The following is a 24409-nucleotide window of genomic DNA, read 5'->3' on the forward strand; positions in this document are numbered from 1 at the left end:
TTGATCAATGTCAAGACTAGAGAGAATGGTTGTGGATGAAATACTGATAAAAATAATATAGGCCTACATACACAGGCCCCAAAAATTAAAACATAAATGAGACCTAAACAAAATTGCAATAACATCACTTATTTGAAAACAAAAAATGTGCAAAATCTACAGTGTACTGTGTTGCTCTTTACAAATATTGTGGGACAGATGTCATAACTATTTAGGTGGGCAACAAAAATCGCTTGACTGAACGTTTTGATGCTTTGTAATTTCCAAGACACAGTAAAGGAAATCAATGAGTGAGATGCCGTTGTTTAAGTTTTCTCTGAATTAGAAGCCTGAAATCATCTGTTGACATAATTTATGTTGACCCTGTCACATTGAACATAAACCTTTCCTATGATATTTCCAGAAGATACTTTTCCTGAGTGAAACTAATCTATTGCCTGCTCTTAACACTACCTGTAAAGGTGAAGTGAGTTTCTTTTTGAGAGAGAGAGAGCAAAAAAAGCTTTAAAAAGCACACAGTTTGTTTTCTCCCCTGGCAAAGGCTGTTTGCCCAGCGTAGTTTATGTATGTGTTTGGGTAAATTGGCTATTCTTAGATTCACTGAAGAACAGACGTGACACACTGAGGCCGTACTTTTGAACTGACTTAATCGGGCCATTCTTCACAGAATGCTGATGATGCCTGCCTCTCTTTCTCTTCTTCTCTTACTTGACTCTCTTTCTTAGTCTTTTATTTTAGCACCCTCTACCTCTCTTTCCCCCAACATCCTCCTATTTCGCTCTCTTTGTCCTGTTCCTCTGTCTTTCTCTATATATGTAATTATTCGATCATGTGACCCAAATTCGCTCACTTAAAAGTAAAGAATACCTTAGTTAAACAGCACAGTCCTAAAATAAATACAGGGAGATAGAAAATACTTCAACTCTAAACCTAGTTGACATGTCTTACTGCCTATTTCCATAGGCAGCATCCTTACTGAAATGGAACCTCATAAGTAGCTAATTTGAAATGATCTACATAGGCAGCAACTCTGTGCATCATGCAAATAGTGCACTTTACATGACCCGCATGGGAGACTCGACTCAGAATTGATTTTAATAGAGTTAGGCTGTAGCATGTCAAGTGAATGCCATGATACTCTAACCATTAAAATACACAACACAGAAATATTGGGTAAAATATATGTACTATTTTATTACTATTTTTGGTATTGAATTAATTATATTTGAAATAATATATAATACAAAATTCCAAATTATATATTCATAATCAACATTTCTTGCTTTGTCCGCCATCTTACATGGATTTTTCTCAGACCTCTTGGCAATGCATTCAGGATTGCCTTCTCCTGAGGCGACATAATCATGCTGCTTACCTCTAAATGCCTTAAAATGCTGCCTCCATAGGCAGTTTGCTAGAATTTGGAACAGAGTCTTTTTGTGAAACCTCTAAATTTTATAGTTTGTAAGAAACACTTCTGGGAATTTAATTAGCATTTCCAGATTTTGTTCCCCAAATTCTTTTATTGTTAGACTTGCGGTGAATTTTCTCAAGTGTAATTTGACGTAAATAGATAAATCACAATGGATTATAAGCAATATTCAGAGTTTAATACAAGTTATGCTCAATTGACAGCATTTGTTGCATAATATTGCAATAATAATAATATAAAATAGCAAAAATCTGGGTTATATTGATGCAATTACAATGGAAGTGAATGGGGCCAATCTGTAAACTCACTGTTTCAAAAATATAGTCACAAATAAACAATATGCATGTTAATATGATTTTAGTGTGATAAAATCACTTACTAAACTTTTCTGAGTAAAGTTATATCTAATTTTACATCTACATTGCTGTGTCGATGTAACGCCGTAAACCCTTAAATCCAGGTAAATAACAATTTAAAGAACTTCACAGCTCTAATAATAGTTTTAATAGAAGAATTAATGAAAGTCCTTTTATAAAATAATATGCTTCTCATTTCTGCCTTTTAAACCCTCCAAAAATTGGCCCCATTCACTTCAATTGTAAGTGCCTAACTGTAATCCTGTTATTTTTAAAGAAATGAAGGGACGAGTCAAAATAATTTTTTGTGGTAATCAACATTATGCCACAAATTCTGTCGATTTGAGCTTAACTTGTATTGAACCAGGAATATTCTTTGCAAATCTCTCTTTACATGCTGTGATAATATGGAGCAGAGTGGCAGATTAGCATAGTCATAACTTCTTTCTTTGCATTACATAATGCACCTGTTTGTCATGCTTTGCCCATAGACCTGCTTTGGTGACATGGAAACTCTTCAAAGCTTATTGCATAGTATACTAACTAAAGATGCACCAAGAACCTTCAAGCAGTGAATGTGAGCTCAACTTACTGTAGGTCAACATACCTTAATCTAATGAAAGGCCCATATTTGCCATGACAAAGGTGCTGTATAACCCTGGATGAGATTGGATGCAGATTAGATGCTGACTTGACATCTTCACAACAGCTACTGTAAACTTCATCAGAGTGGTTGTGAGCATGTGTAATATCATGTAGCCTTCAGATATTTCTCAGTTGAGTAATTATTGAAGTCATTAATCAACTGACTGTTAACAAAGAAACACATTACAAACAATAGATCAAAGATGCATTTATTATTTAAACAGCAAGTCTTAAGGTATATAACAATAGTGTCAAGCTTTCAAATAAACATTCATAAAGTAAAATACAATATACAATAAATACAATACAAAAGTAATTATATAAAAAATAAAACTACTTAAATTATTGGAATAGTCTTCACTGCATGATTAGATATAATACATTAATACTGATTCAATAGAACATTCCATTAAATTCCAACACTTAGCTTCATGTTTGGAATGCTAAGTAACACCTGGAACTACCTTTGACCCCTCTGCCTTAACCGGTGTCCTGACATTACTCAAAGTGTGCTTGCATTGAAGTTGGTTGACAAGAGCAACACACTCCTACTTTAGTGAAGTCTTGAACAGTGTCTTTGACTGAACACCAGGTTAGATGACCTCAGAGTTTTCATCCTGGTCTGAAAGTGTCACCTGAGAGAGATGGAAGGGTTTGCTCAGGCATCAGATCACACGACCTATTGTTCAGGCTGTGGGGGATACATGTGGTTTCCCCTGTGGAGAATGGTACAGGGTACTGTGTGCCTGAGCTGAATAGCAGAAACAAAACCATCTCTGCACAGTATCACTGTCTACAAAAAGGGTCCACACAAGAGCAATTTAAAAAGCAATTCTATTTCAGCAACGTTGCTGTGGTTTTTAAATTAATAAATGGTAATAATTAAACAGTGTTCAGATCCACTTCAGTATTATTTCAATGCTTTTTGCCTTGATCCAGCACCTGTTGTAGAAGTGTTGGATGTGCGTGCATTCCCCCCTCCCCCTTATTGTAAAATAATAAAATTATTAGAGGTTGGCCAATATGTTTTTTTTTTAATGGCCGATGCTGTGATCCAGAGAGCAGGGTGGCCAATAGGCCAATATAATGCAGATATGTCACACAATTTAATATAATAGTAAAATACATATACATAAATAGGTTAAAAATTATATTGTTTTTATTTAGCATTATATTTACTGAAAATTCACACAAAACTTGAAGTTGCCCTCATGCGGTAGTGCAGATCCAGTAGGAGCAGCAATCTACTGACCGCTTCCAGTTTACATAGCCCGGATCACCTGTTTGGAGTGTCATGGACTGACCGTTATGCAACATTTATGAGTCAGAGGGACACAGTTTTGATCTAGGCTATTAATACGCGCTTCAGAGGAAGATATATGAGCGCTCGACAGGAAGAAAGCGCTGGATTTGTGCAAGTTTTATGAGTTTTGTGAATTAAATCTGTTCAAAAGAGATATATTTGCAGAAGGTAAATGCTAAAAGTTTTATTGATATTAGCCTTTTTATCATTAGACAAAACAGGTAACAGTTACAGGGAACTGTTGGGAACAGAGAGAGAGACGGATAATGAAACGCGTGAGGTTTGTGAATTAACCCTTTAAAGCCTGAGCCCAAAATTCCGAAAATTCCATTCTGTGCCAGAATATGATATTCATATTCATATTACATTCATATTCATATAACATCACACACCTGAACTGTATATACCATATTAAAGAGAAGAACTAGGGCTTTCAAATGATATAAATATATGTATGATTATTTAAGGCTAATCATTCTTTATCAATAAGATTTCACACAGCAATTTTTTACAAAAATCTTCTCCGGCCATCATACTTCATCAGACAACTGCATTTTCAACCATTGTAATTACAGGCTAGAGGGAAACTTAGAGTATATGAAATATACATAATTTTGTGGGCAATGTAGAATAGCAGACAGATTAGAAATATAATCTGTTGTTTAAAAGTTATGATCATTCTAGTGATTAGTGGGAAACGGAATAAAACAAACATTTAGAATGTTAAGATACATTTCACGTGACCACTCCTCAAATACTCCTTTTGAGCACCTGTAATAATAAATTGAGATTGCATCTGATATTGGGCAGTGGTGGCTCAGTGGCTAAGGCTCTGGGTTACTGATCAGAAGGTCAGGGGTTCAAGCCCCAGCACTGCCAAGTTGCCACTGTTGGGCCCTTGAGCAAGGCCCTTGACCCTATCTGCTCCAGGGGCACTATATCATGGCTGACCCTGCACTCTGACCCCAGCTTAGCTGGGATATATGAAAAAAAGAATTTCACTGTATATGTGCAAATGTATAATGTGTGATAAATAAATATAATTAATTAATTAAAAAAATTAATGAATATTGAAGGACACAAACACTGAAATATACATTTTATGTGTTCAATAAAACACACACTTTATTTAATTTGAACATTAGAATTACACATGAATTACACAGCAAAACATACAAAATCAAACTTTCGAACTATCTACAGTAAATACATTTTTAATAAAGAGTGCAGGAACAGAATATATATAAATTCATAAATACTCAACAACTGCAATACCTGTGGAGAGAAGAGAGGGAGAAAAGAGGAGTGGGGAGGACAACAACACCAGTAAACACAGCCCAACCTAGGCCTCTTCACGAAACTGGTCACACTCAGCTGAGTGTCAAGACTAAAAACAGTTCCTATCGCAAACCAAGCAAAGTCTTTTGCCATTACATTCTGGCACACAACAAGCTACTTCAGTTTTATTTTCAGTCCTACTTTTCTGATAGCATAGCCAACATCTCTTAGAGGACTCTTCAAATTTAGGGACATGGGCTGTGTGGAGTGATGACGAAGGAGGGACTACAGGCTTTATTTTATGCAAAGGGAAACTTGCGTGAATATCGATACCTCCCAGCTGATGAGCCAGGTTTTCTCTGAAATCTATCTGGGTTAAGTTCACCGGTCTACGCTCATCCCCTGGTGCTGCATGAATGTGTTGCCATTCCTTAAACAATATGAAACTATTGACGACGGCAGTGTCTATGAAGTGTAAAAGAGTGTCTTCCACCACTTCTGAGTTTTTTGTAGGATGTCGTAAGATTTTATCATTTGGTCTGACCTATCAACACCACCCATGTTTTTGTTATAATCGCTGATGACAGTGGGTTGGAGGGCTACTTCTTTTGACCAGTCGCCATCATTATTTACAAACCTAGTAATTTCGGTTGAGCCATTCGCATTGTGGAAATTGGAGAGGCATGTAACTGCATGTGTGTCCTTCCATTGAATTACAAATATATTCCCCTCAATCCTACACCACCTCATATCCCCTTGGGGTCTTGCGTTCCCATCTTTTGATGTCTATAAATTCTGCAGGAAACAGTTTACGATTCACCCTGCATGTCCCACAGGCATTAGTTCCCATTTCTAACAACTTAACCATAAGAGCTGGGGACGTATAAAAGTTGTCAAACCAAACATTGTGACCCTGGTCTTTGAATGGCTGCAGTAACGATTCAACTACTTTGGTGGCCAAGTCAGTGACACGCCCATCATTACTACCTGTGTAAACATTAAAGTCGAGAGTATACCCTGAGTCTGATGTTGCAATTACCCATAATTTAAAACTCCACCGAGTAGGCTTGCCCTTCATGTATTGTTTAAATCTGACCGAGATTTAGACTTGACCATACGTTCATCTATTGCGAGATTTTGGTTAGGCTGAAAGAGCTGTTGGTGGTTTGAGGTGGTCAATAAGATAACGCAACTTCCTAAGGCGATCCTGATTATCCTCTGTGGTAGGGTCTACAACATGTAGAGCTGCTAAAAGAGCCTTGTAGCGGTCACGCGACATAAATCCCCTCGCCCACAAGCCCTGAAGTGACTTGGTTCCCTATGATGATGGGAATCAGAGAGAAATGAAAACCCCATTTAAATGAGCAACCCAAGAAATTTGTAAAATTAATCGGGGGTCACCTCCATCCAAGCTCCTTGGTGGCTGGAATATGACGGAGAGTTTAGGACGAGCTCCCACCCAGTACGGTTTGTAAAGCTGCATATCACAGCAATTACAGCCAGAGTAAAAAACAGCATGAAAAAGTCAATTTCTCACAACCTCATATTGGAGGTTGACCGCACAGCCTGATGCATGCTACCTAAGTCAATTTTAAGGGAGAGAGGTTTTGGTGCATGTGATTCGATGTCAGAGTACGAGGGATAAGAGTCATTGAAGCGTTTACGCTTTCTAGCTGACTTGGGACCTGTGCGAAAATGGCTAGCCATTCCCAAAATAATAAGAGTAACAGTGTTAGTGTTACTGTGAGTATCAGTCATATGAGAAATAGAAACAAACAATACATACACATTCATACATACCCAGCTGATGGTCTTGGCTGGGGATCAGGTTCCATCTCATCCTCCGTTTCCTCATGGTCCAGGTCTTCCTGCAGTAGTTCCTGGTCCAGCAGATCTTCCTTCTGTGTGCTCATGCCCTCAGGAGCCATGTCCTCCTCTGCTATGAACCTAAGCTCATCAGCAGTCAGCTGCCACCTCCTCTTGAGGGTGCTGAGCAGGGAGCCATAGTCTCTATCCATCTCTACAACAGAAGAAAAAGTACAACAATTGGTAGCCAGCAGTGTGTTCTTCACAAATCCATACACTGAATAGTCACCAAAGGCTTGCAGACTAATCTGAATGTCCAACTGCAGACAGCCCTCTCACACTTTCCTTGTAAACAGGAAGCTACACACAACCTAAAATCATGTCTGTGTGATGGATGGGTAAGGCTATCTGCTAAATTATAGAAAGATATCTACCATTTTTTTTTATTACATGGAAAATCAACAAGCTAGATAACTTATCTAACTAGCAAGACAGTTTCCAGGCAGGTCTGAACAGCGTCTGCTCTCTGCCTCACATTACTTCAGGCAGATTTTTTACAAGCGACAAAATTAGCAAAAAAGTTATTTATATTTAGTTAAAAATGTACATAGTATTACTAGCTAATGTTTATTTAGCAAGTTTCACAGAAACTGCAAAAAAAAAAACAAAAAAAAAGTTTATATAAAAAGAGGCTCGCAGATGACGGTCACGTCAGTTTTTCCAGAAAAAAACTAGCTAGCGCTACTCCTACAAATAAATGCTTTGTAACTACAAAGGTTCCACAAGCGACAAAATTGGCCAAAAAAGTTATTGATATTTAGCTAAAAATGTACATAGTATTGCTAGCTAATGTTTATATAGCAAGTTTCACAGAAATATGCTTAAAAATAGAGGCTAGCTGCCTGTCCGATGAACGCCGACGGTCATGTCATTTTTTCCAGAAATAACTAGCGTTACTCCTACAAATAAATGCTTTGTAACTAAAACGTTTTGACTTTCAATAGACAATGTTGACAACACATGTTAAATAACTTGTCTTCGAAAGATTGCCTCTGTTTTCAATTTGAAGCAGTTAAGTCCAACACTGGAGGTAATCTCCTGGGATATCCTCTCTGGCTCTGCCCAGGCAAATGGAGGATGACGCGGACGATAAATTTATTATTCAGGCCCAGTAACCCCTTAACCAGTCATATGTGCTTTTAGCTTATATTGTCATGAGTATCTGGCAGTTTTCAGAAAGAAAATCGGTGATTGGACGGCGAAGATACTGAGACAGGAACCATGGAAATAATTGTTCCCAAATTTGAATGCTTCGGCTGGTAAGTGTTAATTCTGTTTAAACTAAATATCTGCATATTTGCAGACATTAAATGATAGAAGTCTTATTGATATTTGCCTTTATATCATTAGACAATACAGTTAACACTTACAGGGAACTTTAGAAGAGAGAAACAGAGAATGAAGCACCCGAGCACATTAAACATGATGAGCACATATGCGTCTATCATGGCTTTGATATGCATGAAATTTTAAATGAGAATGTTTTGCACACTGGCCTATTATTTTGGTAACACGATGGCACGTAACAACAAAACAAACTGTGATTGGTCATTTTCATGTCTCAGACGGCTCCTTCACATGCAAGCAGGTGATTCTTGGTGCCCTCGCAGCTTGAGAAATGAATCAGCCTAATGGGAAAATGTATCGCCCGATGCTGATAATTTAAAAATACTAAATATCACCCGATTTATTGTGACCATCATGCAAAAAGACATACAGTTACAAGTGTGTCTTTTTGTGGTTTGACAGCTTGCATGAAACTTATACAATGCTACACACAGATACATTTCATAATAAATGTTGCCGTTTTTAATCGTTCAGTATATGCCAGTTTCATACACTTACCTGCAAACTCATTAATGTCACTTTGAAGAAGTACAAAATCCTTTGTAACTTTTGTGTGTGTAGGAATCCACCATAACCTAGTTTGGACTGCAACCTCTCCTACTGGCGACTGGCTTCAGTAAATTTTCTTTCTCCCCCTTGTGGTTTCCCAAAGCTATTACGCCATTGGAAAATACACAAATTAGGCTTCTAATTCAAATGTCGGCTAATGTTAATATATCAATATCTCAAAAATATATTTCTATTTTATGACATCACTAGTAAATAGCGTGCTGCAAAAACATTCCACACTAAGTTAACAAACCCAAATGCGTTTGTGTGAAATGTTTGTAGCACTAAACGGCTTGCAGTATTTACTTGCCTTAACTTTAAGTATGCATTGTAAAAAGTGTAAACCTGCAATTCTTACCTCAAGAAGCTGTTTCTTCCTGATCCGACCATTTAAAATACTTCTGTTGATGAAAACCAATGCAATCAGGTTGATTCAGACATTTTTGACTTGAATGACTTTGTAATTCAGATGTTAACAAATGAATCACATTTTTTAGGTTCCCTGATGAACTGTAATTTTTTTACAGTATGTGTCTATATGGCTACACCATGGCTTTATCATGTTCATCACTAATAAAGTGGTTTCAGGTTTCACCCTTTAGCAAAAAGAGTATCACTTTAAACAGTGGATTGACTGAATGATTTCTCCTCCCCTCTTTCCTGCCCATCTTCTCAGCCTCATCTGTAAGGATGGAGAGATCATAAAGAAGAGAGGAGTTGATTAGACGAGAAGGTGATAGCACAATTGGTATGCATTCGAACAGCTAGACTAGCCTTGGTATCAATCAGCTTTTGATCACTGACCAGGCCTATTGAGGGAGCACTAACCAGGCGGTCAGCAACATCTCTCTGTCTCTCTCTCTCTCTCTTGCTGCTGCAGCTACTAAATCTCTGCTTTTATAGTGTTTAGATTGGCTTAGTTAAAGGCAAAACCATGTCTCACTCCAACTCTAAAATATCTCTCATTTACTTTGAGTGCATCCAGACAGGTCATTTAGCAGTATGTGCTGAAATAGTGTCCTTTCAATAAATAATGAATTTCTGGGACTGCTGGAGAAAGAGATGGAGAAGTTTTGGCTGCTGAAATGGCCTGGCTTCCTTCCCCTCTCCCGATAATACATATAGCCTCTCTGGTCTCCATTGTATTTAAACATATTTCGACATAGCGCATTAGATAAAATCGATCTGGGGTTTACGAGACTTCCAGGCTCGTACTGATGTGGAACAGACAGTGAAAGTTCTCTGGCTTTTCAGTGCGCCTGGGGAGAGATGGAAAGAGAGGAAGAATGGAGGAGAGAGGCATTTAGCGTTTCACCCCAAAGGCACTCGAAATTCTCAGCCACTCCTTCGGTGTTTGAGGTGGTAGGCACAAAAAGTCCTGTGAAAAGGGGCAAGCGAGCCAACACAAGAGTGATTGGGAGGAGGCTCGATTTGGCAGGCTGGCTGGTGGGCAGGTCTTTCAGCGATGAAACATTGCATAAATAATGCCGAAGGGGGTGCTGGGTCCTCTGTTGCTATGGAGACCTTTGTGGCTGACTGAGCCTCTTGTGTAGTTGTATGTGTGTTTGTGTGTGTGAGGCGCTTGGAAGCTGCGGCTGGCAGACCGGCCGCGACTGTAATGAGTTGAGGAATTTCTCTAATGGGTAGAGCTAAGTGGAAGGATGGTCGACAGGCTGGGGTTACAGTGATCTTTGCATTTGGTCCCTCTGCCGTGCGGTGCATGAGCAGGTAAAGCTCTTTTTCTCGCTCATTGCTGAGAATGGAGGGAGGACGGGAATTTTACTGATTTAAACAGTAAGTTTGAAGTTTCTGAATTTTAATTGTTGTGTGTTTGTGCTGATGTTTGTGTATTATTCTGTATATTAGTGCATTGAGCTATTTTGCAGGTTCTAGTTTTTTTTTTTTTTTTTTTTTTTTTTTTTCTTAGGGAGAGCTGTTAGTTTTGTGTGGTTTTAACTTTTGGGGGGGTAACTGACAAGAGCGCTGTAAGATGAAGAACATCAGTAACAAAGCTAATTAGATAATGTTTCTGTAGCTAAACATGGTGGCAGCAATGCCAAGGAAATGGGTTTGATTCCCAGGGAATGCATGTACTGATAAATGTATGCACAGTCATTCAATGTAAATTTAATACAATTTAATACAAATTAAAGGGATAGTTTATCCAGAAATCCATTTTTTTTTTTTTTTTTCATAATTTAATCACCCTCATGTTTTTTTTTCCCAAACCTGTATGACTTTCTATCTTCTGTGGAACACAAAAAGGAGATTTAGGCAGAATGACAGCCTCAGTCACTATTCATTTTCATTGTATGGGGAAAAAAAGAAACAATGAAATAAAAGGTGACTGCAGCTGTCAGTCCCTAACATTTTGCCTAACATTTCCTTTTGTGTTCCACTGAAGAAAGAATGTCAAATGGGTGAGATAATGATGACACAGTTTTTCATTTTTGGGTGAAGTGTGCAAAAACTACAAGATAAACTACAAGGAGGAGAGAAAAAGCAAAATATAGGGTGAGACAGAGAGGAAATGAGTTACATTTGCAGCGAGTTTGTGGCTTGCCGGTGTGTTTGGTGGCAGACAGCTGGTCTGTCGTGATTAAGGATGTGTGAAGAGAGGTGCTTTTGTATTGAAAATGGATAAAGAGTTGTTTTGGTGTCTGGGAAAAAGAGTTTGCATCATCTGATTTAATCCACAAATGGCTTTCAGAGCAGGATCAATAAACCCTCCTATTGTACGACCCCCATATGAATGTGGTTACGGATCAGACCCCCATTGATCTGCCTCCCTAGCTGTAATTAAAACAGGTAAGGGTGACGAGAACTCTTGCAGAGGGGCGTCTGATTGGTTTCTGAGTTCCTATTTTATCCTCTCTCCTTAGACTTTTTCTTGGCACTGATGCAATTGCAGGGATAAAACACTTTGGGATCTTTTTTAACTTTAACCTACTGAGACCCGAGTGTGACTGTTGTGTGCATTTTCAATTTCCATTTTTGATTTCTAACTAGTAGCAACTAATAAACATGCTAAAAATAATCAAAAAAGTCTAGAGCAAATAGTTTTCCTAAACATTGATGCCAACATATGTGGACAGCTGAACTAAGTTGTTAAATTTCTAAGATTTTAAATCAAGCAATAGAGAGTCAGATTTTTATTTCCAGGAGTGTTGGTAATTCATGTTTAGAAATGAGCATAATTCTGATTCAAAATAATGGCCAGCATCATCCAATCACTGGCAATGTTAAAATAAAATTATACATTATAAATTCTGAATCTATGTACTGATTACCATTGTCCCAAGTCTGACAAACACGTTGAGTGGTCCAAACATCATCTGCAGCCTGAAACGTAACTTTTGATAGGACGTTTGGATTGAATGCACTTAGCTGCATAGAGAGATATGGGATACTCCCATGCTCCCTTCCTCCCTATTTAGTGAATAACTTAACCTCCAGTGTGCTGTCTGTCTGCACTGGTCTCAGAACAGTTTGAAATGCATCTTATTTTCATCCTAACTCCAATGTAAAACTCAATTTGGTTTCTTACCAGATGTAGTTTTGTTGCCGTTTCTTTTAAAGACGAACTCCGCTGTGGTCGGCGCCATGTTGTCTCTAGAACTGTGTTAAGTCAGTTCAAATATAACGTCAACGCATTTGTATGCAGGGTCGCACAAGGATAAAGTTCTGCCAACATTTTCAAATACTGCCAATTGGAAACTACAGCCTATACCATCCAGACAGAAAGAGATGCTACACTTACCACTTACCACTCCTACAGTAGTTTAAGGTGGACTTTAAAGACTATAAATTGTCAATGTCAATGTCAAATTTTAAATATAAAGCACATTTTAAAACAACCGAGGTGGACCAAAGTGCTGTACAATAAACAGGCATTAGAAAAGCAGATAAAGTGGACAATAATACCAACAAAGAAATAAAGATAAAAGTACACACCAAAACAAAGGATAGATTAAAAACCAACGAGAATAGATAGGTTGTAAGCCTAGATTTAAAAACAGATAGAGATGGAGCAGTTCTGATGTGGACCGGCAGGATGTTCCAGAGCTTAGGGTCAGCTATGGCAAAGGCTCGGTCACCTCTTTGCTTCAATCTGGATCTGGGAAAAGAAAGCACTCTGAGATCCACTGATCTAAGAGATCATCCTGGTTACTTGCGTAACCTCCGTTCCCTGATGGAGGGAACGAGACGTTGTGTCGATGTAGTGACACTAGGGGTCACTCTTGGGAGCCCGAAACACCTCTGGTCTTTGATAAAAGGCCAATGAAAATTGGCGAGTGGTATTTGCATGCCACTTCCCCGGACATACGGGTATAAAAGGAGCTGGTATGCAACCACTCATTCAGGTTTTATGCTGAGGAGCCGAGACAAGGTCCGGCCATTTCAGCGGGTAGTTCAGCGTTGTGGCAGGAGGGACACAACGTCTCGTTCCCTCCATCAGGGAACGGAGGTTACGCAAGTAACCAGGACGTTCCCTATCTGTCACTCACTCGACGTTGTGTCGATGTAGTGACACTAGGGGTCCCTATACAAAATGCCGCAACTGGCTGAACTGTGTTACGTGAACTGGCGGTGTGTGACGAGCAGACCACTGTGTGCCTCGTAGCCAGTGCACCAGGCCAACACGTAACCTCCCCCAACATAGTTATGAGTGTCAAACGGCCCTTTGGGGACAAGTCGACTACCCAAAAGATAGAGACAGGCTAACCCAGTCGTTGCCTCTTTTCCCCTTCTTTTTTTCCACTCCCTAAAAAACAAGGGGGATTATCCGACTGGGCCGCCAGGTCTAGTCGTGGGGTGTTCCTCCCAAGGGGAAGACACCGCAGAGACCACACCTCGCCCAAAGAGAGGGGGGGATATTTAAGTGGAAAATATGTCACATGGTCTTGCCGACCATGTGGAGAGTCTCATGGTAGATCCTACCCAACGGGGGAGGAGTTGCTACAAACATGGAGACTGTGGCAGAGGGGGCTCTACCCAAGGAAGATGCAGTTTGCCAAAAGGGAAATTAAATAGTGGAAGATATACATCGCAAGGGGTTACCTTACATGGAACTGCCAAATACGGAGCACCTACCCCAGAACAGGGCTCTTAGTTGGCACGTGTACTGGGCCAGCAGTGAGTCTCTCCGAAAACTCGACTGCCACAGGGCTCGGAGGAAGTCAACCAGGGAACATAGTTTGTGAACACTACTGGGAATTAATGGCGCATGTCTTCAGCTCAGAGGAGGCTATCCCGGGCTTATCCGCTTGTATTGCGTGCCACTATCTGGGATGAAACTGGTTCCACCCGGAGGTTGTAGAACCTTGCAAAGGTGTTGGGTGTTGCCCAGCCCGCTGCTCTGCAAATGTTTGTTAGAGAGGCACCAATGGCCAGGGCCCAGGAAGCCGCTACACCCCTGGTAGAATGGGCTCGTAGCCCTACTGGGGGCGGCACGTCCTGAGCATGATATGCCATAGCTATGGCGTCAATGAGCCAGTGGGCGATCCTCTGCTTGGAGACAGCGCTTCCTTTCCACTGTGCACCAAAGCAGACAAAGAGCTGCTCAGAGATCCTAAAGCTCTGCGTGCGATCCAAATAGATGTGTAAAGTGTGCACCGGACACAGCAACGACAGGGCTGGGTCTGCCTCCTCCTTCAGCAGGTTCACCACCTGGTCCTTAAAAGGGGTCGTGGGAACCGCACATAGCCCGGTCAGGGTCTCAGGATCACGTGAGAGTAGCCCGGACTGAACTCCAGGCACATTTCGCTGACAGAGAATGCTTACAGGTCTCCTACCCTCTTGATGGAAGTGAGCGGAGTCAAGAGGGCAGTCTTCAAAGAGAGTGCCTTAAGCACAGCTGACTGCAAAGGCTCAAAGGGGTCTCTCTGTAGACCCTGAAGAACTACAGAGAGGTCCCATGAGGGAATGAGGCACGGTCTGGGGGGATTCAGTCTCCTGGCGCCTCTCAGGAACCTGATGATCAGGTCGAGCTTCCCTAAGGACTTACCGTCCACTGTATCGTGGTGTGCTGCTATAGCAGACAGCCACCCTTCCAACCTCTCCTGCAGGAAGGAAAGCACCGATCCGACTGCGCATCTCTGGAGGTCTTCCCGTCGGGGAGAACACCACTTAGTGAACAGATGCCACTTAAAGGCATCTGGTCCACGGGCCAGACATGGAAATTCCAGATGTCTGGTCGCGGGTGCCAGATGGTGCCCTGTCCCTGAGAAAGAAGGTCCTTCCTCAGGGGAATTCGCCAGCGGGGAGGCTGTCGCGAGGAGCGTGAGGTCCGAGAACCACGTCTTGGTGGGCCAGTAGGGTACTACCAGGCTGACCTGCTCCTCGTCCTCCCTGACCTTACACAGAGTCTGTGCAAGTAGGCTCACTGGGGAAACACGTATTTGCGTAGGCCAGGAGGCCAGCTGTGTGCCAGCGCGTCTATGCCGAGGGGTGCCTTGGTCAGGGCGTACCAGAGCGGGCAGTGGGAGGATTCTTGGGAGGCGAACAGGTCTACCTGTGCCTGTCCGAATTGACTCCAAATCAGCTGGACCACCTGAGGGTGGAGTCTCCACTCTCCCCTGAGGGTAACCTACCGTGACAGCGTGTCCGCTGTAGTGTTGAGGTCGCCTGGGATGTGTGTGGTCCACTGCGACTTGAGGTGCTGCTGACTCCAGAGGAGGAGATGGCGGGTGAGTTGTGATATACAACGAGAGCGCAGACCGCCTTGGCGGTTGACATATGCTACCGTTGCCATGTTGTCTGTCCGAACTAACATGTATTTGTCCTGGATCAACGGCCGGAACCTCCGCAAGCAAGCAGAATTGCCAACAACTCGAGGCAGTTGATGTGCCAATGCAGTGCCAGTTGCAAACAGCGCCCCAGCCTGTTTTGGACCTGCTCTAGAGGAACACCTGCCCATAGAAACGAGAGGTCGGTCCAAGGGCTGAAAAGACGGTGACAGACCGGCGTGATGACCACCTGATGTGTCCCGCGGCGCCATGCCCATCTTGGGACTTGAGTCTGAAGCCAGTGCTGAAGCGGTCTCATATGCATCAACCCGAGTGGGGTGGCCACCGCTGAGGATGCCATATGCCCCAGGATCCTCTGAAAGAATTTCAGTGGAACCGTTGTTTTCTGTTTGAATGCCTTCAAACAGGCCAGCACCGACTGTGCACGCTCGTTCGTGAGGCGCGCTGTCAAAGAGACTGAGTCCAACTCCAAATTGAGGAAAGAGATGCTCTGAACCGGGAGGAGCTTGCTCTTTTCCCAGTTGACCCGAAGCCCTAATCGGCTGAGGTGCAAGAGCAGATGGGGTGCAGGATCTTGAGCCGCACCGTGGCAGGATATGCCGGATAGCCTCCATCTGCTGCTTCACCGTCGAAAACAGCTGGGCAAAGTTCTTGATGGTGTTGCCAAATAGGCAAGCCTGGGAGATGGGGGCAGCAAGGAACTGTGTCTTGTCGGCCTCACCCATCTCGACCAGGTTGAGCCACAGGTGGAACTCCTGGACCACTAATGTGGACATTGTCCGCCCAAGACACCGCGCCGTGACCTTCGTCGCACGGAGAGCGAGGTCGGTTGCCGAGCGCAGTTCCTGCATCAAATCTGGGGTGGAACTACCCTCGTGCAGTTCTCTGAGAAATCAGGACCGGGCAGTAAAAGGTGCCTTCCACGTTTTCTTCAGCTCCTCATGCACTTCCGGGAAGAAAGGCACTGGAGCGGGGCGTGGCTGCTTTGAGCGGCGCCGCGAGCCCATGAACCAATCATTGAGCCACGATGGTTCAGGGGAGAGCGGAGGGTTCCACTCTAGCCCGACGCTTGCGGCCGCCCTGGAAAGCATGTCCATCATCTCTGCATCATCCTGTGACTGGGCAATCGACCCCAAAGGGGGAGCCCAGCTGAGGCTTCTGCATCCGACTGGACAAGCCTGCTCTCCGATGCTGCGCTCGAGAGCTCATCAGCTTCGCGGGCTCCGAACAAGAGGTCGAACTCGCCGTGAGACGAGCCGGCGGACTCATCCGGAAGCCCGATCGGGGCAGATGAGCGTGCTGGGGAATGGGAGGTCCGCGGGGGGATACCCGGCGGAGGCGATACCATTGGAGTCCCTAAATCACCCCCAGTGCTAGCCGCGCTGGCCTCAAACCTGTAGGTAGAAGGACCGGGGCGGGGAGCTGCTGGGGTGGCTTACGAAAGCAAGCTGCGACCGCAACATTGCCATCGTCATGTTTTTGCAGTGAGAACATGAACCATCCACGAACGCTGCCTCCATGTGGGTCACGACCAGACACGAAAGACAGCGATCGTGACCGTCTGAAGTTGAGAGGTAACGACCGCAACCAGGAATAACACACAATCGGTAAGGCATCTTTAAAAAGACACGTATTTAAAAAGACGTTCTGTGTGTGCCGCTCTTTTAGAGAAATATACTCTTTCAGAAAAATATACTTTCTTTTTTCTGCCGAAGTGCCCAGGGGCGTTCTCTGCAGTGAACCAGTGCAGGGTGAAGCCTCTGAAATGCGCCGTCAGATCCAGCAGAGGTGAATGAACTGTCATGAGAATTCAGCTCAATGAGCATGACCGTTCAGCTCCGAAGAGAAAATCTGAATGAGTGGTTGCATACCAGCTCCTTTTATACCTGTATGTCCAGGGGAGTGGCATGCAAATACCACTCGCCAATTTTCATTGGCCTTTTATCAAAGACCAGAGGTGTTTCGGGCTCCCAAGAGTGACCCCCTACATTGACACAACGTCGAGTGAGTGACAGATATGGAACTGGACGGCTTGGTTTGGCACAGCAAATCAGAAAGTTATGGTGGCTCCTGGTTGTTTAATGATGTAGAAACATTTTTTAAAATAAATTCTGTATCTAACCAGCAACCACTGCATTGAAACTAAAATTGGAGTGATGTGTTCATATTCACGTGTGCCCCTCAGAAGTCTAGCTGCAGTGTTTTGGACCATTTGAAGAAGAGAGAGAGATGATCGATTTACTCCAATATAGAGGGAATTACAGTAATCTAAGTATGATGAAATAAAGGCATGACTAACTTTTTCAAAGTTACTCAAAGAAAAAAAGGTATTACATTCGTTAAAAGTCGTTGGTGGAAGAAACTCGATCTTACCACAGTGATTATTTGTGTATCATCGTTAGGTCCAAACAAAATAACTTCAGTTTTTGTTTGCATTCAAATTCAAAATTAATTCCTTTAGGCAGGCAGGCTGCTCGAGGGCATATTTGTCATTGCACTTTAGTGGAAGATAGATTTGGGTGTTGTCAGCATAGCAGTGAAAAGACACTCCATATTTATTAAAAATAGAGCCAATAAGCATGCATAGTGAAAATAAAAAGGGGGCAAGAATTGAGCCCTGTGGCACACCACAAGAGAGATGCGCTACAGAGGATATATGCTGACCAAGACAGACAGAAAACCTTCTATTGGTTAAATAGGACAGAAACCATTTTAGGACTGTACCTTGAATACCAGCACAGAGCTCCAAGCGGGAAATAAGAATATTGTGATCGACCATATCAAACGCTGAGCTAAGATCTAGAAGGACCAAAGCCATAGAGTCCCCAGAGTCCGCCGCTAATAAGATATCATTTGAGATTCTCAATAGGGCAGATTCAGTACTGTGAAGTGTTTTTAAACCAGACTGGAAAATTTCATGTATGGAGTTTGTGCTCAAAAAGGTCTTTAGTTGGATTAATACCACTTTCTCCATAATTTTAGATATGAAAGGCAGATTAGAAATGGGTCTGAAATTAACTAGGGCATTGGGATCAAGATTAGAAGATTCCAGAGCCAAGGGTTTACAAACCTCTTTGTATGCTGTGGAAAAGTCTTCGCAGAAACGAGAGGAAAAATATGGGTCCAACGAACCAGAGAAGGTGGTTTGTCAAGTAGATCAGGAAGGGACGCGGTGAACAACACATGATTATGGTCTGAAAAGTTTGTTTCACAAATTTCAATATCACAAACAGGTATGCCATGTGATACAACCAAGTCTAAAGTATGACCTTGTATGTGTGTTGGGCCTTTCAACTACTGAACAAAGTTGAAAGAGTCAATAAGATTTAACAAATCCTAAGATATGTGGACCCTGAGACCAAGGCAGATTTCAATCTGACAGCAGCGCCTCCCCCTAGATAGTTCAGCAAATGTGCTTCGGATGTCAAGCAGCAGAGTGTAGCTATTCTTGATTAAGAAAGACATAAGTACTAACATCAGTGAGGAGAGTAGATGGCACGCCACACACACAGGCGCTATCTTAGCAGTCATCTTAACATGACATAAAACGTCAGTGCAAAGTGACTTCAGCCAAGTCCAACCAGACACTAAAGGATGCTTCACTGACCACTGCTTGCATCTCTCCAATCAACATAGGATGGACTTCAAAGACTATAAACTAATCATTATCCTTGCGATTAAATGATTATCCTTACTGTTTAAACCTTGCCTTACTAACATATTGAACACATGACTTTTATAGAGCGCAACAGTGTCCGTCCACTTTTTCAGCTGTCTTGGTTTCGGAATTATATTTCCCATTTTCGATAATATTTTAAATATGTACATTAATTGTAATGCCAGAGGAGGATGGGCTTCCCCAGCTATGTAAGTCGGGTTCCTCTAAAGGTTTTTCTTCATCCATTACCTAAGCATCTTACAGAGTTTTTATTTTGGCTTGTTCACTGGGGACTTTTAATGCATGGTTTTCTGTAAAGCAGCTGTGCAGCAAAATGTATTTTGAAAAGTGCTATAGAAATACAATTTACTTGACTTTTCTCCTGCTCTGAGAACTCTTACATTGTCTGAGAGTGCATTTGAAGAATCAAATGTTCTTTTGAAGACTTCTGTGGAGCAGGTCATTGGAGGAGAGGCTGCTGTCTGGTGCAATGCCAAGCCTGGCAAGGCTGGTTTTAGGTTGCAGTCTCTTAAAGCTTGACAGCCTAGAGGGGGCAGTTTTGGGCTGGCGGTCTGAGTGATTATATGTGTCGTCTGCTTGTGGAACAAGCCTTTATTGGAGCTGATGGTGAACTTTCTGTCCCAGCTGAGGCGTTTGCAGTAATTATCACCTCTCTGGGCTGGCCGGAGGTCTGCTCACTTGATTTACAGTATAGCTGGCGAGCACACTGGCAAATTCTAAAGAAGTTCTCTATGGGGCTAGAGATTATTTAATCAAAATAACTCTTCAGGTGTTTTTCAACTCATTATAATTATAGAACAGAACAGAACATTCCCTCTATTGAAATATGATAAGACTTTGGAACATATTATGACATTGAAAATAATTAGTGGTGCGTGCTACGGTAAGGGATAAGATTATAAGAGGCTTGGGGGTGGGCTGTTTCGATGTGGGCCAGTAAGAAACCACCTAGTAATGCCCTAGTAGCAACCACCCAGAACAACCTGCAACCATATAGCAAGATGCTGAAAACATGTAGAATACCTAGGAAACCGCATAACAACACTCTGGCAATCATGAGTAGGACCTGAATTTACAGTAAAGCTACACTGAATAATTAAGCCTCAGGAAGTTGTAAGGACTTTGTTGACTGACCGTCTTTCTTTCCCTCTCTCTCTCTTTCTTAGGAGCTTCAGTTTGAAAGATTAACGCGAGAGCTGGAGGCAGAGCGTCAAATAGTTGCTACTCAGTTGGAACGATGCAAAATGGGATCTGAGACAGGTGGCAGCATGAGCAGTATCAGGTAATGCTAATGTACTGAGTGGGTGTGTGTAGTGACTATATAATACTTCAACAAGTCTCTCTAATGTGACCTTACTTTCTGATGGATGCAATGGCTTGTATATGGAAATGCTGACAACATTCTTGACCACTTTTTTAAGGGGAAGAGTGCTACAATGTAATTGAGCTCATATCGGGATTTTATTTACATACCTCAAATTTTTAGAATGTGAAAGAGAGAATCACATATGCGAGTGGGTTGACATGATTTTCATGCATCAGAGCTCTGTCTGTGTATATGTTTACAGTATGCATACATTTTTGCATACACGTGTACTTGTCCTGTCACATGGAGGCACCCAGGCTAGTTTCCACATGAGAAGAGCAGGTTTCTTCCCAGAACCACGCAGACATTTACTGCATGAGGGAGCCCCACCTGAGCCCCCCCACACACTTTTTCACATACTAACACACATACACTTGCTTTTTCCATTTTTAGAATGAAAAAGAAATTGTATTTGCTTTATTTATAAACCATTTTTCTTATTAAAGACACTGCTGAATATCAGCAAATATATATATATATATATATATATATATATATATATATATATATATATATATATATATATATATATATATACAGGTGAATCTCAATAAATTAGAATGTCGTGGAAAAGTTCGTTTATTTCAGTAATTCAACTCAAATTGTGAAACTCGTGTATTAAATAAATTAAATGCACACAGACTGAAGTAGTTTAAGTCTTTTGTTCTTTTAATTGTGATGATTTTGGCTCACATTTAACAAAAACCCACCAATTCACTATCTCAAAAAATTAGAATATGGTGACATGCCAATCAGTTAATCAACTCAAAACACCTGCAAAGGTTTCCTGAGCCTTCAAAATGGTCTCTCAGTTTGGTTCACTAGGCTACACAATCATGGGGAAGACTGCTGATCTGACAGTTGTCCAGAAGACAATCATTGACACCCTTCACAAGGAGGGTAAGCCACAAACATTCATTGCCAAAGAAGCTGGCTGTTCACAGAGTGCTGTATCCAAGCATGTTAACAGAAAGTTGAGTGGAAGGAAAAAGTGTGGAAGAAAAAGATGCACAACCAACCGAGAGAACCGCAGCCTTATGAGGATTGTCAAGCAAAATCGATTCAAGAATCTGGGTGAACTTCACAAGGAATGGACTGAGGCTGGGGTCAAGGCATCAAGAGCCACCACACACAGACATGTCAAGGAATTTGGCTACAGTTGTTGTATTCCTCTTGTTAAGCCACTCCTGAACCACAGACAACGTCAGAGGCGTCTTACCTGGGCTAAGGAGAAGAAGAACTGGACTGTTGCCCAGTGGTCCAAAGTCCTCTTTTCAGATGAGAGCAAGTTTTGTATTTCATTTGGAAACCAAGGTCCTAGAGTCTGGAGGAAGGGTGGAGAAGCTCATAGCCCAAGTTGCTTGAAGTCCAGTGTTAAGTTTCCACAGTCTGTGATGATTTGGGGTGCAATGTCATCTGCTGGTGTTGGTCCATTGTGTTTTTTGAAAACCAAAGTCACTGCACCCGTTTACCAAGAAATTTTGGAGCACTTCATGCTTCCTTCTGCTGACCAGCTTTTTAAAGATGCTGATTTCATTTTCCAGCAGGATTTGGCACCTGCCCACACTGCCAAAAGCACCAAAAGTTGGTTAAATGACACCGATGGTGTTGGTGTGCTTGACTGGCCAGCAAACTCACCAGACCTGAACCCCATAGAGAATCTATGGGGTATTGTCAAGAGGAAAATGAGAAACAAGAGACCAAAAAAATGCAGATGAGCTGAAGGCCACTGTCAAAGAAACCTGGGCTTCCATACCACCTCAGCAGTGCCACAAACTGATCACCTCCATGCCACGCCGAATTAAGGCAGTAATTAAAGCAAAAGGAGCCTCTACCAAGTACTGAGTACATATACAGTAAATGAACATACTTTCCAGAAGGCCAACAATTCACTAAAAATGTTTTTTTTATTGGTCTTATGATGTATTCTAATTTTTTGAGATAGTGAATTGGTGGGTTTTTGTTAAATGTGAGCCAAAATCATCACAATTAAAAGAACCAAAGACTTAAACTACTTCAGTTTGTGTGCATTGAATTTATTTAATACATGAGTTTCACAATTTGAGTTGAATTACTGAAATAAATGAACTTTTCCACGACATTCTAATTTATTGAGATGCACCTGTGTGTATATATATATATATATATATATATATATATATATATATATATATAAATTTTTTTTTTTTGTGATTACCAGCTCAGTGTACATTATCCTGCTTATCACACTAGATACAGTTGAAATCAGAAGTTTACATACACCTTAGCCAAATACATTTAAACTCAGTTTTTCACAATTCCTGACATTTAATCGTAGAAAACTTTCCCTGTCTTAGGTCAGTTAGGATCACTACTTTATTTTAAGAATGTGAAATGTCAGAATAATAGTAGAGAGAATAATTTTTACTTTCATCACATTCCCAGAGGGTCAGAAGTTTGCATACACTTTTTTAGTATTTGGTAGCATTGCCTTTAAATTGTTTAACTTGGGTCAAACGTTTTGGGTAGCCTTACACAAGTTTCTCACAATAAGTTGCTGGAATTTTGGACCATTTCTTCAGACAGAACTGGTGTAACCGTGTCAGGTTTGTAGGCCTCCTTGCTTGCACATGCTTTTTCAGTTTTGCCCACAAATTTTCTATCTGATTGAGGTCAGGGCTTTGTGATGGCCACTCCAATACCTTGACTTTGTTTGTTTTGCCACAACTTTGGAGGTATGCTTGGGGTCATTGTCCATTTGGAAGACCCATTTGCGACTGAGCTTTAACTTCCTGGCTGATGTCTTGATATGTTGCTTCAATATATACACATCATTTTCCTTCCTCATGATGCCATCTATTTTGTGAAGTGCACTAGTCCCTCCTGCAGCAAAGCACCCCCACAACATGATGCTGCCACCCCCATTCTTCACGGTTGGGATGGTGTTCTTTGGCTTGCAAGCCTCACCCTCATTATGGTCATTATGGCCAAACAGTTAAATTTTTGTCTCATTAGACCAGAGGACATTTCTCCAAAAAATAAGATCTTTGTCTCCATGAGCACTTACAAACTGTAGTCTGGCTTTTTTATGGCAGTTTTAGAGCAGTGGCTTCTTCCTTGCTGAGCAGCCTTTCAGGTTATGTCGATATAGGACTTGTTTTACTGTGGATATAGATACTTGTCTACCTGTTTCCTCTTCACAAGGTCCTTTGCTGTTTTTCTGGGATTGATTTGCACTTTTCGCACCAAACTACGTTCATCTCTAGGAGACAGAATGCATCTCCTTCCTGAGAGGTATGATGGCTGCGTGGTCCCATGGTGTTCATACTAGTGTACTATTGTTTGTTCAAATGAACGTGGTACCTTCAGGCATTTGGAAATTGCTCCCAAGGATGAACAAGACTTGTGGAGGTCCACAAATTATTTATTTTTCTGAGGTCTTGGCTGATTTCTTTTGATTTTCCCATGATGTAAAGCAACTGGAGTTTGAAGGTAGGCCTTAAAATACATCCACAGGTACACCTCCAATTCAGTACACCTCCTATCAGAAGCTAATTGGCTAATTGTCTAAAGGCTTGACATAATTTTCTGGAATTTTCCAAACTGCTTAAAGGCACAGTTAACAGTATATGTAAACTTCTGACCCAATGGAATTGCGATATAGCCAATTAAAAGTGAAACAATCTGTCTGTAAACAATTGTTGGAAAAATTACTCATGTCATGCACAAAACTATAGTTTGTAATTTTAAATCCGTGGAGTGGTTAAAAAATGAGTTTTAATGACTTCAGGCTAAGTGTATGTAAACTTCTGATGACCATAAACCATCATGAATACAGTACCTTGAATAATGCATACATA

The 24409-nt window shown here is 41.6% G+C and overlaps 1 protein-coding gene across 3 annotated transcripts in view; it reads left to right on the plus strand.

The window, feature by feature from the left end:
- Positions 1–24409, plus strand: part of ctnnd2a (catenin (cadherin-associated protein), delta 2a) — a 474718-nt gene that overhangs the window by 97207 nt on the left and 353102 nt on the right. For 2 of the 3 annotated variants that reach the window (XM_051682873.1, XM_051682874.1), the window contains one exon: positions 20371–20486. In XM_051682873.1, the coding sequence (XP_051538833.1) occupies positions 20371–20486 (116 nt within the window). Of the gene's footprint in view, positions 1–10442; positions 10571–20370; positions 20487–24409 lie in introns of those variants that run through there. The other variant, XM_051682875.1, reaches the window with a different exon arrangement.

Source organism: Myxocyprinus asiaticus, chromosome 41, assembly GCF_019703515.2.
Source record: "Myxocyprinus asiaticus isolate MX2 ecotype Aquarium Trade chromosome 41, UBuf_Myxa_2, whole genome shotgun sequence".
NCBI lineage: Eukaryota > Metazoa > Chordata > Actinopteri > Cypriniformes > Catostomidae > Myxocyprinus > Myxocyprinus asiaticus.